The sequence below is a fragment of the Pseudonaja textilis genome, chromosome 18 (genome assembly GCF_049901715.1).
Source record: "Pseudonaja textilis isolate UNSWEBS1 chromosome 18, rPseTex1.2, whole genome shotgun sequence".
In the NCBI taxonomy this organism is placed as follows: Eukaryota; Metazoa; Chordata; class Lepidosauria; order Squamata; family Elapidae; genus Pseudonaja; species Pseudonaja textilis.
Window position 1 is genome coordinate 4,861,562 of NC_142007.1, and position 15,692 is coordinate 4,877,253.

A 15,692-nucleotide genomic window follows, 5' to 3' on the forward strand; every position below is an offset into this window, starting at 1 on the left:
CCCGTGCCGCATGTGTTGGTGGATGATGGGCCTTGGAACTCCATACCTGCTTCTGGTTGGGAAGCAGGGTAACGGGACCGCTGCTCCAGAAACGCTCTCGTTACGAGGATATTTTCATGTTGGGCCCCAAGTTTATACTTGGTTGCCGCTGAGTATACAATACAACGAGGAAATGGGATGAAAATAAGAATAAAAGAGGAACCAGAAAGATTCGCTTCCCCGCCCGTCCGCTTCACAATCTGCCACTCCGGCTCGACGCGAACCACAAGGTTTTTTTCCCCCCTCCCTCCTACTTGCCATTGGGAAGAAGAGGCGGAGCTGCCCGGGCAAGAGAAGGCGAGGGAGAAATCTCCGCGTTGGCGCCGTCTCCCCGTTTCCCAGGATTCCGCCTTTGGGCTTCTCCAACGTCGCCCGTGGGAGGGAGGTGAGTGGGTCCTTTTTTTCCTGCGTGGGCCGAGAGCAAAAATGCAGGTGGGGTGGGGGGAGAAGGGGGGGGATGAGCTCCCCAAGAGTGGAGGGTGGGGCGGCTTTTTTCCCCACCTTTTCCTATTGCAAAAATAGAAGCTGAGCATGCAATGCCCCTTGCGCGCTTTTGCAAAAGGTGCCCACTGGGAAAAGAAAAAAAAAAAAAGGGACGCAGCCACCTTTGCGCGGGATCCCATCCAAAAGCCCCTCGCAAGCCTACTTCCGCCTTCCCAGCCAGCAGATCGGCTTGTAGGCGCCTCTGCCAGGGATTTTAAAAAGGGGAAAGGAGGAAGGGTGGAAGGGATAGCATTGATTTTGGGGGGGGGATGTTGTTGGGTGCCCCCCTTTTCTTCCGGGTTTGCACCCAGATCTGCCACCACCACCCCCGGATTGGAGGAAGCCTGGACAATCCACGATCTGCCTCCCCGCACCTGTTCCTTATCTTTCGTACATGCAACCTCCACCTTGACACTAAATTTGTTTTTTTAAAAAAATTAATTAATTCCTTGTCCAAATCTAGGAATTCCAACCTCTCCAAATAATAATAATAATAATAGAGATAAGAGGTAGAAATTAGATGAAGAAAGATGATTGCTATGTATGAACTAAATATAAAGAGGGTTTATGATGATAAATATGTCAGTATAACCCCCAGAACTACAAAGAAGCTCATGTAAAGAGGAATCTAGTTAAAATTATTCTGTGACACTGTTACTATTGATACATATATCAATAGTATATTGATATACTATATATATATGAATGTTTCCTTTTGTTCTTTGCTTTTCTGTAAATGACATGCCCTGACAATACACTATACGTATTCAAAATGTTTATGAATAAAAAATATATACCAATAATAATAATAGTAATAATATACCAATAATAATATAAGAAGAAGAGGAGGAGGAAGAGGAGGAGGAGGAGGGAGGAAGGAAAGGAAAGAAGGAAGGAAGGAAGGAAGAAGAGGAAATTTCGTGTGTGTGTATTCTGGTTTCTATCAGAAACCTTGTGTGTTCTATTTAATATGTCAGCAATTAACCCAGCCATCCTCTGGCATATCTAGCTGGATTTATTATTTGCACATCAGCAGAAAAAAACAAGTATCTCCAGGATGATGGTTGAGGATCTGGGCAAGACCGAATAAACTGGTTTTTCTACTCAGCTGGAAACGGGGATGGGGGCAAAATTCCACTTTCAGCAAAAAACGCCACTGGATTTTTTTCCCCCCAGACTTCCAAAACCACCTTCTGGTTCCAGGCAGAGATGCTTCAGGGCAGCTGAGCCGACTCTCGCAAACTGGGGTGGGTTGGAAGGCGTAGAGACTGCAGTCTGCTGCGTGGGCTAAGCCAACCTCCTTCTCCAATATTGTGGGATTGGGAGTTGTGGTGATGCCGGGTCTTGTGCCAAAACAGGCTGCCTGCTTGCTTGCTTGCTTGCTTGGCAACCCAGTCACTGTCAACCTTCAGCGTAAAAGGCAGTTTTTAAATCCTGTAATGGCAAAATTGGTGCCCAACCCTGGAGCCAGAAACGACTAGCACGTACGTGCGAGGGGAACTTTTACCTTTATTTTCCACGAGTAGCCAGTGAGTTTCTTACTGATGTTGTGTGAAAACCCATCCTAGACCAGTGAAGGTGTGACTGGACTCTCTTAATCGCTACTTCATCTACTTCTTTACTTGGCCTTCCGAGAGGGCCACCTCTACACCAGGAAATGCCGATTTATTTTTTAATCTACACAGGATTTTTTTTTTGTTTGACTAACGGTTGGAGCGTTGAAAGCGTTTTCTCCTCGCTGTGTAAAAACCAAGTTGTCAAACCAGGAAGTATAAATTGCCAGTTTTTTCTGTAAGGCTGATAAACCTGACCTTTTATGTAAATTCAAAGTACATATAATATACAATTACAGGAAAGGAGAGATATGTGATTGAGCCTCAGTGGAGGTGGTGCCATCCGGGTGGTCCCGGATAGGCAATAAACTCACTTTGGACCTTAGCTGGTAAGATACGATGCTGCCTTTTTGCATCTATGCCATTGTCTACCTGTACTGTGTAGGCAGTTTAGTGACCATTCGAAGTTACAACACGGGAAAAAGGGATTTAGGACCCTTTTACACTTAACAACCATCATGTCAACTCATAAAATATTTCTCTGGCCTTTTTAGAGTTGCCAACAGAAAGGGAGGGGGGAGCAGTGCGGCAGCTTGCAAACCAAAACTGCATTCCATAAATGTTTTCAAAGATAGTAACTAGGTGACTGAAGTTTCTGCCGTGCTAAAATCTAACTGGAGAACATGATTGATGACTCTGGGCTATGGATGTGTCCCATTGGAGGATATGGATTACAATACACCCAGAGGGGTGGTAGAAAACCAGGGTCAAGGGGAACAATGAATTGTGTGTCTCAGAGTCGGCTGCACCCAGGGAGTGCCAGACATGTTAACTCCCGATATTTTTTTTTGAATAATTTTGAAGATTTGGAAGTTTGGCTCCAGACTCATGATTTAAGTGGGGGTAACCGCCGGAATCCTGACAGGTCACAGCATTCCCACGGTCACGTGATCAAAATTCAGAGGCTTGGCAACAGGCATGTACTTATGACAGTTGCAGTGTCCCAGGGTAAGGTGATCCCATTTAGCGGCCTACTGACCAGGCCAGTCAATGGGGGAGCCAGATTCACTTAAAAACCAGGTCACTAAGTCAACGGCTGCGATGATTTACTGAACAATTGTGGCAAGGTTTTTAAAATGGGGCAAAAACTAACCCTAACTGCCGTGTTTAGCAGCAGAAATTTTGAACTCCGTTGTGGCAACCTGGATGCAAATTTAAATTTAAAAAAAAATTAAAAAGGATGAAAGGGAATTATTATAAGCAGCGAAGCAGTGATAATCCTGCTTTGTCCCTTCCTAAAAGAGTTTGCGAGTGCAACGGGCATCTTTTTTTTTGCACCAATAAACTGTTCACCTACGAAACACGCTTACCACAAGTGCTCTTTACTCAAAAACACCGTCACTCTGAGCCAGCGATGTGAAATCGTAGAGTTGCCTCACCTGGGGGTACAAAGTTGATATTGAAACAGTCCTCAGCCTTCCGGGCCAAAGGCGCAAATTCTATTTTATTTTTTTCCTTTTCTTTCCTGACAAAAGTTCTCACGTTCCCATTCCTCCCTTTCTTTCCAGCTTGGACGCCCCGCTGGCAAGATGCTTTTTAAAGAGACCCTCGCTGTCATTTTTCTGTGGGCGGTGTTCCCCGTCGACGGCAGGGAATCCCGGGGCCACATTTCTGTCGTCCTCCTGGGTGCCACGGGGGATTTGGCCAAAAAATACCTGTGGCAAAGCTTGTTCCAGCTTTACGTCGACGAAGCGACGAACGGGCACACGTTTACTTTCTATGGGGCCGCTCAGAAGGAGCCCGAGGTGGGGCGGAAGCAGATGTTTGATCCCTTGAGAAACCTGGCCTGCTCCCCGGAGGTGCCTCCCAACAGATGCGCGGTGTTAAAGGACCAGTTCTTGAAATTGACGGAGTACCACCAGCTCAAAGGGGAAGACGACTACGCCCGTCTCAACCAGGGTATTCAAACCAGCCTGGCTCAGGAGGAACTGGTGGAAACCGGGCGCATCTTTTACCTGTCCGTGCCGCCGTTCGCCTACGCCGAAATTGCCCGGCACATTAACAGCAGCTGCAGGCCGCCTTCGGGCGCCTGGCTGCGCGTGGTGCTGGAGAAACCGTTCGGCCACAATTTGCTCTCGGCGCAACAGCTGGCAGAAGAGCTCGCCGCCGTCTTCCGCGAAGAGGAGATTTACCGGGTGGATCATTACCTGGGGAAGCAGGTGGGGAGAATCTTAACGGGGGTTTGAATTATCCACCCACAACGTCTGGGTGGAAGAGAGGCGGTTTGATCCTGGCTTGATTGGCAGGGGAACAACAGCGGGGGTGTTGTCACTTTTTAAGAGGGGCGACTCTAGCGAAGGCGTTGGAGTTCAGCGCCGGTCATTCCCCAACCTTGTTAGGGTGGTTTAGATTTATTTATTTATTTATTTGGACAATTTAGATTGCTGCCTGCTCGCTCAAAGTGGCTTAGAGGAAATAAAAAGACAATATAAAAGAAATAAAATAACCACCTTCTTTTAACGAGCCCATAATCCCTTGCGGGGTGGAGTCTCGGTAACTGAATGGAGCTAGCAGAGTGTTTACTGGCCGGATGCTCTTCCTGTTGCCAGGGCTGAGTTTTTGTTCGGCAGATATATACTCAGTGTGCCCAGAGAAAGAAATATCCGCCTCTACCTAGGATGGAACTCACAGCCTTCTGATTGTGAGGACAGAGCTGGTTGGGCTGGGTAGCAAGAGAAGGTCCCTTAGATAGCCTGGTCCCAAGCCATGGAGGGCTTTAAAGGTGACAACCAGTGCCTTGAATTGTGCCCGGAAGCAAATCGGCAACCAACCCCCAGGTGAGGGGACACACCCCGAGGTTCGCACAAAACCAAGTGGGTTGGGAAACGAAGAGAGGCTGTGCCACAAGGAAAGGAAGAGAATTGGAAACGTGAGAAGGGCAGAACAGAATAAACAGAGTTGGTAGGGACCTTTGGAGGTCATCTAGTCCAGCCCCCTCCCCCCCCCAGCAGGAAAACCTATACCATTCCATACAAGTGGGTCTTTTTTGGGGGGGGGGGGGGAACCTTCTTAAGAGTAGGAAAACGAGGGTGGCTTTATTTAATTGGGGTTTAATCTCCCCACGCTTGCCAGCTAACTCGCTGCAGTTGTGTGCGGGAGAGTGTGTCGGGGAGTGAGCGTGCCAAAAGGCAGAACGGGGAACCAGACCACCCTGCCAGGAATCCCAAGGTTGTCACTTCAAGTTTTGTTGAGTAAAGTATTTTTTTTTCCCACCCCCCACCCCGTCTCAGCCTCCCATCAGTGCTTGGCTGCCAAAATTTCAAAATTTCCCTGCAACGAGGCTTTTAATTTGATAAGCTGGCAGTGAAGCGTGTAATTTTCACCTCTCTTCCCCCAGTTCCTCCCCTTTCCCCCCTCCCTGGTTTGTTCTGCAAACGCAGGGAACCTTAGAAGGGATGGAAGGATATTAGTGTCAAACTCAAGGCATCCATCCTGTGGGGTGCTTAAGTTCTGCCCCATGGAGCCAGGCTGGAAATGCCAAAGGATTGATCCACAGTGCCTCCATTATTATTATTATTATTATTATTATTATTATTATTATTATTATTATTATTATTATTATTTTGGCTGACGGAGGGCTAGCAAAACAAACTACAAAAGAAACAAACCAAAGAGAAAGAGAAATGTTTTCCCCCTTTTGCATCTGAGCGTGCAAAAAGGGACAAGGAAAAGGAGAAAGGGGAAGAGGAAAGAGAAAGCAAAAAGGGGCGACGGTGGGAAGAGAGCAAGGAAGGAAAAAATGAGGAAAGACGGGAAGGAAGAAGGAGAAAAGAAAGGGAAGGAATGGAAAGGAAGGGAAGGAAAGGAATGGGAAGGAATAGAAAGGAATAGAAAGGAAGGGAAGGAATCGGAAGGGGAAGGAATGGGAAAGAAGGAAAGGAATGAGGAAGGAATGGGAAGGAAAGAACGAGAAGGAATGGGAAGGAAAGAATGGAAAGGAAAGGGAAGGAAGGGGAAAGAAGGAAAGGAAAGGAGATTATAATGAGAATGAGTGAGGGTCTCCGGGAAGTTCTGCCTTAGTACTTGGCAGGACAGGTGCTCCCCCTGACATGAGTGATGTCGAGCTGGCCACGCCCCTGCCCCCTGGCCACGCCCACCCCCCTACACAACCCTGATGCAGCCCTCAATGACATCAGGTTTGACACCCCTGCTGTAGGGTGTTGGAGAGAGAGAGAGCGACCTTGCCTGGAAATGGGGATAATTTGGCTTTCACGATGGCCCCAAAATCGAGATTTCCTCTGCTGTAGAAATCAAAAGAAAGCTGGGCCTCTGGGTATGTGCAGAGTGCGTTTAGGATGAAAAGGAGGGGCTTGTTGGGTATGGACATGGAAAAACTCTGCAAAAGCCTGGCATTTCCCTGAATAACTTAAAAGCGTTTTCTCTTTTCTCCAAACAAACACACACACACACACACACACACATATTTGTTAATACAGGTATAGTCCCCCGACTCATATTTACAACGGCCGCAGCGTCCTGGGGGTCATGTGATCTCCTTTTGCGGCTGTCAATGGGGAAGACAGATTCACTTAACAACCAGGTTGTTAACTTAACAACTGCAGTGATTCCCATGGCAAGAAAGGTGCTAACACTGATTTAACTGAACATCTCACTTAGTGATAGAAATGGGCTTGATTGCAGTCGTAAGCCAAGGACTACCTCTGATGGAGAAATTTAAGCTTCCCGAATCTTTGAATAGAGCAAACTAATCAGGATCTAATTAGGTATATTTCTGATGGGGGAATGAGGAATTTTGCTAATTTTGCTCCCCCAATTTCATGCCTAACAGCCTGGATTGAACCAAATGCAATTTTTATTATAAAGGCCTGATCCGCAATTTGGGGCTCTTTTGATTTGATTAAATCTTTGATTTAATTGAGGATTGAATTAGATCTTCGATTTAATTGAGGATTGGATTAAGTCTTCGATTTACTTGAGGATTGGATTAAGTCTTCGATTTAATTGAGGATTGGATTAAGTCTTCGATTTACTTGAGGATTGGATTAAGTCTTCGATTTAATTGAGGATTGGATTAAGTCTTCGATTTAATTGAATCACAAAATTGATCGGAGTTGGGTCTTTCTGAAATTTGGCACAATTTGTTGGCAAGACAATCCCCCGAAGATAGAGGCGCCCTCTGGTTTGTTTTTATTTCCCCCAAAAAATACGGGGAGTTCCTAAAATTTTTCCCCCTTCTTCTCCCCCTTCTTGAAGGTGGTGGCTCACATTTTACCCTTCCGGAATCAAAACCGAGAAAAATTGGACCCACTCTGGAATCGCCATCATGTGGAACGCGTGGAAATTGTTCTGAAAGAAACTGTGGATGTCAAAAGTATGTGGGCGTCAATTTGCTTGGGGAGGAAGAATCAGTGGGTGGGGGACTCACGATTTTATTCTTGATGTAAATGAATTCTGCATTTCCATATTTATTTATTTTTTTCTGGACGCTTTGGGCTTTCCATGCTGAAGTTCCCTTAAGTTTTTGACTTAATTTCTTTTCTTCCATTTAAGTTAGTCACCTCCAGTTTTGGCCGGCTGCCTTTAGCAATTCATTAAACCCTCTTTTTATATATATATATGTATATATTCTCTCTCAATCCAGGAATGCCTTTCTTAGCAGCCCCCCACCAAAAAAAATCTGCGAAAACAGCCCCGTGTTTTATTTGATTGGCTTTTTACTTTATGCATGCCGGTTGCTTTCCACGCTCCGAGTGGCATTCCAGTGGCCTGAGTCTCCGAGAGGATTTCCTGTGTGATCGTGGCAATCAGCCCTTTATTAAAAACCATGAGGACTAGTGACTTAACCTTAATTACACAGGAAGAGCTGAATTGATAAAGCGCCTTCATTGTGCACACAGAAAGTCGTCCACAGAGAGAGAGAGAGAGAGAGAGAGAGAGAGAGAGAGAGAGAGATGGCTTGAGGAACCTCAGGAAGAAGTCACTGTTGTGGGTAAAAGTCACAAGACTGCTGTTTCCCCACACCTAGCACCTAACACTCACCTGATGTTGACTTCTTTTTTTCCTCCCCTGCAGCCTCAGAAATGTGCCTGGGCTGCGCACGGTGCCCGCAACGCATTAGGTTATTAAAAGCAACCAGCGTCCCATTTCCTAAAATAATCATTTTAAACTTGGCAAATTCCAGAGGTTGTTTTTTTTTTTTTTTCTGGCTAGGGGAACGAGGAGGAAATTCTTGGCGCGTTGTTGCACACAGCGGTTTTGCTCGTGCGAGGGACCGTTTGTTGAAGGACGGGGAGAATGGGCCGTGCGTTTGCTTGCAGTACGGCCCTTTAAATGTTTCTCCTCTTTTGAGTTGGGAAAAAACCTCCCCCTTTTTTTTCCTTTCCGTCTTTCTGGTTGCAGCACGAAGCGGTCTAACCAAAAATGATTTTTCTCTCCTTTTCTGAAGGACACTGCAGTACTGGGACAGTCTGTCTAACTCCCCTGACTCGTTTCTCGCTCTTTGTCGAGCGAGATGACCTTTGGCGGGGGGCGGGGGGAGTCCCCAAAGGCTAAAAACAGGGATGGGCCCAGATACTGTAGTTCTTGAGCAGGAGACCACCAGGGGATCCCACACTTGGGTGCAGAGGCAAAAAAAAAACCATCTGGGAAGAGAGCCGGGGTGTGTGTGAACGACATTTCCTCCCCTGCTAAATGGGTCGAATAATTTTGCCAACGGGCGCCCGAACGCGGAAAGCTTTCGATTCCGCAGATTTAATTTAACAGATTCATCGATTCATCGCGACACAAATTTTGGCTCGGGTGAGGCTTCTCACGCGGCTTGTCCCTTCTTCGCCCAGATCGCACAGAGTTTTACGAGCAGTATGGCGTCCTCCGCGACATGCACCAGAACCACCTGACCGAAATCCTGATGTGTCTCGCCATGGAGCTACCCGCCAACCTCACCAACTCGGAAGAAGTCCTCCGGAGCAAGCTCGGGGCTTTCTCCAGCTTGCGAAGCTTGGAAAAAACCAGCGCCGTGATTGGCCAGTACGCGGCATACAGCGCCCATGTGAGGGAGGAGCTTCAGAAGGGGCAGGACTATTTCACCAAGACGCCAACATTTGCAGGTAAATCTGGACACCCAAGCAGTGGGGTGGTATTCTACTGGTTCAGGCTGGTTCGACTGAACCGGTAGCTCTGAGAATTATCCGTGAGCGAACAGGTTCGCTCCAACGATCAGCTGCTGTCTCTTATCCCCGTGACGGTGAACCTATGGTATGTGTGCCACAGGTAGCACGCAGAGCCATTTATGCGGGCGTACGAGTGCCAGGCAAACTTACCTCACTGCGCATGTGCATGCTTCCCAGCTGATTTTCGGCCCGTTGGAGGCCTTTTTCAGCCTCCCAGAGGCTTGAGGGAAGCCTCTGCAGCCTCGGGAGGCCGAAAAACAGGCCCGTTTTCGTCATTTCCTGTATTTCTGGAATTTTTGGCACAGGAGCACAAAAAGGTTAGCCACCACTGGTTTTGAAGCTCAGCTGCTTCGCGCGGCACAGCGGATTGTCACGCGCCAGCTGTTGAACACACAGGGAGAGTGCAGGATGGCAGGAGAAGGTCAGTATCAAGCCCTCGGTGCATGCGCAAAGCGTTTGCAAAGCGTGCCCACCAAGCCACACCCACAGAACCAGTGGTAAAAAAATGTTGAATCCTCCATTGCACTCAAGGCGGGGGTGTATGTGTCACCTTCCTCTTATTTTGAGAATGCCAGCAGGAGGGGAAAAAAAAAACAAGTTTATGTATTGCACAGAAGTTAGCAAGGGCCAGAATTTCCTCCAGCATCACAACAACCTTGTAAGGTAGGCGTCAGGATTCCGGCCTGCGGAAGGAAGAGGAGGAAAAAATAAATAAAAGGAACGGCAATCTTCAGAACAGTTAAATTGTTATTTATTTGCCAGATGGAGGGTGAAAATCCAGGTGCAAATGTATGAATTAGGGATCTGGGAAAAAAAAAAAGATAGAAGAAACTAGAATATAGAGGAAGGACAGATTTCCCCTATCCACGGCCCTACAGAGACATAAGTGTAGTGCTTGAAAGGAAGCAAGTGGATTTGTTGGTTGGGGATGATGGGGCTTGTAGTCAGCCCCCATTTGGAGAGCTTGGGGTCAGTTGAGCAGACGGGTTGTTTTTGCCTGGAAAAATTATGGTGTGGTTCATCAGCTTTGCTTTTATCTTCGAGGCGGATCTATAACTCCCGCACACCTGGTCTTCCCTGCCTTACTGAGGAGGCTGTGCGTTTATGGGTCCAAAGCCACCCATTTTCTCTATTGTTTTAGGGGTCCTCGTTCATTTGGACAATCTACGCTGGGAAGGGGTACCGTTCGTCCTGACGTCCGGCAAAGTCCTCGACGAGCGGGCCAGCTACGTCCGCATCCTGTTCAGAAACCAGGCGCACTGCGTCCAGACCGAGAGTGCCTGGGAGGCCGGACGCAGCTATTGCAAGCCGAAACAGATCGTCTTCTCCATTGGGGGCGGAGAGCTGAATTCACCCGCGATCCTGGTTAGCCGCAACCTCTTTCGGCCGGCCATGCCCCGCGGCGCCTGGAAAGAGTTCTCGGACCGCCCACAGCTCCGCCTTTGGGGCCAAAGTCTCTCCGATTATCACGTCTACGTCCCCGCTACCCAGCGGGACGCTTATCCCTTCCTGCTCTCGGCAATCTTCCACGGGAGGAAGGAATCCTTCATCACCACAGAGAATTTGCTGGCCTCATGGGCCTTTTGGTCCCCGTTGCTGGATCAGCTGAGCCGCGAATTGCCCCGCCTGTATCCCGGAGGCCCAGAAAACGGGGCCCTGTTAGATTTTGAGATGATTGGCAAGGAAGTGGCTTTTCTAACTAGAGAGACTCTGGAGGTGATCGACGCTGAGGATAAACACACCGCCAACCAATTCCAGACCTTGCTCTCCTCCTTTCGGGAGAGCCGGTTGGTTACTGCCTGGCCTGACGACCTCGTTGGCCGCCTGGCGTCTGACATAGAGACCACGGCGCTCGACGCCATCCGGCGGCGCGGCGAGTTCCACTTGGCGCTTTCCGGTGGCTCGAGCCCCTTGGCCTTGTTCCGGCAACTCAGCAGGCATCACTACAGCTTCCCGTGGAAGCAGACTCACTTATGGATGGTGGACGAGCGCTGCGTCCCGCTGGCCGACCCGGAATCGAATTTCGGACACCTCCACCACCACTTGCTCTGGCACATCCGCATCCCTTATTTCAACATCCACCCGATGCCCGTGCACCTGAACCGGAGGCTCTGCGTGGAAGGCGACCGAGGGCCGGAGCTTTACACCAACGAGATCGGGGCCTTGGTAGCCAACTCCAGCTTCGACCTGATTCTCCTGGGAATGGGCACTGACGGGCACACGGCTTCTCTCTTCCCCTACTCGGCCGGCCTTGAAGGAGACCAGGACGTCATCTTCGCCGAGAGCCCCGCCAAACCGCACCAGCGTATGACGGTCACTCTGTCACTTATCAACAAAGCCAGACAAGTATCCATCTTGGTGATGGGGAAGAGCAAACACGAGACGGTCTCGATTGTCAGCCGGTCAGGAAACGACGCCGAGAAGTGGCCAATATCGGGGGTGAAGCCCCAAAAAGGCCAAATATCCTGGTATATCGATTACGAAGCCTTAATGGGGTGATTCTTTCTCAAACTGGGGGTTCCCCCCTTTAACCTGGCGTTACTCAGCAGAAATCCTTCAGGGTATGGTGTGAAAATTGTCTGGGGGACGAATTGAGGGGGCAAAAAAATTACTCAATGGACCACCGCTCTTCAGGTTGTTTTTCTTCCCATTAAATTGTCTTAGTAACAGCCAAGCCAGGTTTTCTCACCACCCAGGAAGTGGCCTAATTCCCTGCTCATCTCTCAGGTTTGTGTAAAGCTTCATTGAAAGAACATCCAATGTTTGGTGGCTGCTTCCTCTTCCCTTTATTAATTTATCTAATTCTTGTTAATTGAGCCGTCGGAGGTGGCATTCATTACCGCACCTTGTGGCGCTGAGTTCCACTGGCTGAGGTTGCTTTTCAAGTGGGAAATCGAGAAAGAGGTAGGAAATATTTTATAAAGTTCTTTCCTACCTTCCTAGTCAAGGAACAAGTTTGCTGTGTGCCTCAGTTTCTCCCCCCCCCCTCGGGCATTATTTAAACAACCTCAGGAAGCTTTCAAGTGGAAAATTGGGAGAGGTAGGAAATATTTTTTTTTCCAGTTCTTTTTTCTACCTTCCCAGTCGAGGAACAACTTTGCTGTGTGCCTCAGTTTCCCCCTTTGGGAGTCATTTAAACAACCTACCTCGCAGAACTACCTGCCATTCAATCCCAGGTAAAAAAGTATACAGAAATCGACTGCCAGAAATTCAGTTTTGAGATAAAAATTAGTTTAACTGAGCGGGTTTATCGATGTTCAGCTGTGGGCCAACATCAGGCTCTTTTTGTGTATAGAAAAAGGCAGGTTGGTTTTGACCTGTAGAGGTTGGGCTGAATTCCCCCCCAAAAAAAATTGCACTTCTAAGCAGACAAAATGTTGCTAACTTTTCTGGTGTCCCTCCAATTCAAATCAGCATAATTCTGCTCTGGATCGGAGATTTTATCTTGCAATCTAGTTTTGATTTGGTGTCAAACGAGTTGCTGAAACTGACTTGGGGCAACTGGTGGAAAAAAAATATAGAGAAATATAATTTTACCACCAGGTGGTGCCCTTTCCTAATTCTGGATAGAATGTTTTGCAAAAAAAAAAAAAACAGAAACAGCAAACAACAGACGGTGGGGGATGATAGGGATTGTAATCCTTGAAGCCCAGAGGGCAGCAATTTATAGAAGGGTACACTAGCATAAAAAAAAAAATGGGACAAACCATGTTTCTTTTTCTGAATTTAAACTAGAGATGGTTGAAGTTTGATGGAATTATTGCAATAATCAGAAAGTGCCTTAAAGAGCTGTTTTCCTGCTAGGGTGTTTTCAACATGGCCACTTTAAGGGGTGTGGACTTCAAATCCCAGAATTCCCAAGCCAGCCTGGAGAATTCTGGGAGTTGGGCGGGTCCACACCCCTTAAAGTGGCCGTGTTGAAAAAAAATTCAATTTAAACCAATGTTTCCCACGTGTGATTTTCGATAACTACTGATATTTTTCAACATCTTCCTGTTTTGTCCAAAACGATCGATGTTCAGTATTTATACGCCTGAAATAAGTTGGTTTTTTTTTTAAATTTTGTACAAGAAAATTGTAATAAATTGTTCGGCTCTGTTGCATTGGCTGGCTTTGTTTGGGGGCTGGGGATAGATTGCCTGCACCCAAGGAGGCTCTGCTGGGGTCATTGCAATTACGGGGTCACTTCCCTTCCAACTAAGCCAGGGTGCGTGAATTGTGTTTCCTTTTAAAGCAGGCCAGCTGTTGTGTCTCCAGTGTATGCAAAGCCCTTCCAGTGTTGTGTGGGCGGTTGCGTAGTTGTTGTTTTTTTTGACCCCTTCTAGCTTGTGCAACAGGGGTGAAAATGCGAAGTCCGTTTTCAGAAAACGACGTCGAAGGTCAAGCCAAAAAAGCAAAAAACAACAGCCCGCTGTTTCCTTGAGTCAGATTGGCAGCTGTCGGTGGGCATCCGTCACAGAGACACTTTTGTTCAAGCAGGCCGCGTTCGCGTGCTTGGTGTCGGCCATGCAAGAAAACAACAAGCTTTTTTGAGTGGTACACAACGGGGCCGAACGCACAGCTGCTGGGAGATAAGGAAGAACAAACCTATTTGTGCCGAAAGGTCAGGCAAAACCCAATCTCTTGACAAGGGGCAAACTTGGCTAATCGGTGGAGCGCTAATCGTCTTCGATGACACTGCAGCCTCACCCTATGAATGCGCCATCCATGAAACGGCCTAATCTATTCTCACCTCCCTGCCGTCGGTTTACATTGGACTTCCCTTCCCACCCCAAGCTGATGCAGTCCTGGATTCCCATTGCTTTCCTATACGGGCAGATAGACTGCTTCGGAAGATGGAGGTTTGGCTAAAGAGAGCAGCCCGTAGGTTTGCTAAGTGTCCTTGTGGGGGGGACGGGACACCTCGCAGGGCTGGTGTGCAGTGGAAAGGCGAGCATTTTTGTTTTTCCCAAGGAAAAGGGTATTATTATTTATTTTTTTATTTTATTTATTGAATTTATATTGCTCCGAGGCGGCTTACACAATGTAAAACCATATTTAAAAAATAAAAAAAACAATAAAAACTAACAAAAAGAATCAAATATATTAGTTAAAGTGTAACAGAACAAAATTTGGGGGAAAAAAAAAATTAGGGCCACAGAGAAAGGATTCACGTGTTTAATAGCATTTCTAGCGAGTGCTGGGTTTTTTTTAAAAAATGTCATGTTTTCCTTCCTAAATCAGTTCACTCAGGACTAGAAACTTAAAGCTCCCCCGTTTTAAGTTGAACTTTTTGGGAACATGCAGGCAAGTCAGTTCATGTCTGCCTTTAATATTTCCAACAGGGCCTGGGGGGTAAATATTTGGTTTTGTTTTTAGGGCTCAGCGGAATCATTTAAATCTGTTTTTTGACAAGCAGGAAGTGTTAAAAGAGCTACCGTTTCTTTTCTTCCTTTTTTTTAAAGGAATCTGTCATCTTCCAGGACAAGAAGGAAAATAAAACCCCAAAACTTCCCAATTTAAATTAAAGAAACGATGAATGTAACCTTTATATATATATTTTTTTCATTTTTCCTTAGAGGAAGATGAAAAGAAGGCTGGCAACATTTTTGTGAGGTTTATTTACAAAAGGCCAACGAAGTAGAATCAAACATTATTATTATTATTATTATTATTATTATTATTATTATTATTATTATTATTAATTTGCTGCAGAAAAACTCCGGACAAGCCAAAAATCGGCTCAAGCTTTTGCAAGTAATCCTCAACTTACAACAACCACAAGGGAGCTTTTAAATTTCTGCCGCTAAAGCAAAATCTTTGTTAAAGTGACTTTTGCCCCCTCCCATTTCATGACCTTCCTTTGCTACAGTTGTTAAGTGAAACCTTTCCCAAAGTGAATTTTGGCCCGTTTTACAACCTTCCTTGGCCACAGTTGTTAGGTGAAACCTTTGTCAAAGGGAATCTTCCAAGCTGGTTTCCTCGGGCGAATGCCCCAAACTGGTTGCAATTCCCCATGTGTGTGGAACATAGGATGGGGATACGCGATGTCGGCAGCTGAGACTTGAGACTTTCAAGAGGAGATTGGACTGTCCGTTTGTCAGAAAATGGTGTGTAGGATCTCCCGCTCGGGCAGGCGGGGGGGGTTGGACTAGATGACCTACAAGGTCCCTTCCAACTCTGATTATCTGTTATCTGAGCCTCTAAAAAGAGTGCAGAGAAGAGCAAGAAATACGACTAGGGGACTGGAGGTTAAAACCTACGAAGAACACAAGTTACAGGAATTGGGTGTAATTTAAATATAGGTAAAGGTAAAAGGTTCCCCTCGCACCTATGTGCTTGTCGTTTCCGTCTGTTCATCTCTGTCACAAAGCCGAAGAGCCGGCGCTGTCCGAAGATGTCTCCGTGGACATGTGGCCTGCAGGACTAAACGCCCGTTCCCTTCCCA

At 47.0% G+C, this 15,692-nt stretch overlaps 1 protein-coding gene across 1 annotated transcript; it reads left to right on the forward strand.

Annotated features, from left to right (window-relative positions):
• The first annotated feature begins 319 nt into the window (after positions 1-319).
• Positions 320-12,605, forward strand: H6PD (hexose-6-phosphate dehydrogenase/glucose 1-dehydrogenase). Its single transcript, XM_026715830.2, has 5 exons — positions 320-424; positions 3,644-4,294; positions 7,350-7,467; positions 8,933-9,202; positions 10,407-12,605. Exons 2-5 carry the CDS (start codon positions 3,665-3,667, stop codon positions 11,762-11,764), a joined length of 2,376 nt encoding a protein of 791 aa, XP_026571615.2. The 5' UTR covers positions 320-424; positions 3,644-3,664; the 3' UTR covers positions 11,765-12,605.
• The last annotated feature ends 3,087 nt before the right edge of the window (positions 12,606-15,692 follow it).

Bases quoted from the DNA above. Each gene is read 5' to 3' on its own strand.
- H6PD (XM_026715830.2), top strand. From the start codon at position 3,665: ATGCTTTTTAAAGAGACCCTCGCTGTCATTTTTCTGTGGGCGGTGTTC. The intron at 4,295-7,349 runs GTGGGGAGAATC...CCCTTCTTGAAG, and splicing joins ATCATTACCTGGGGAAGCAG to GTGGTGGCTCACATTTTACC. The intron at 7,468-8,932 runs GTATGTGGGCGT...TTCTTCGCCCAG, and splicing joins AGAAACTGTGGATGTCAAAA to ATCGCACAGAGTTTTACGAG.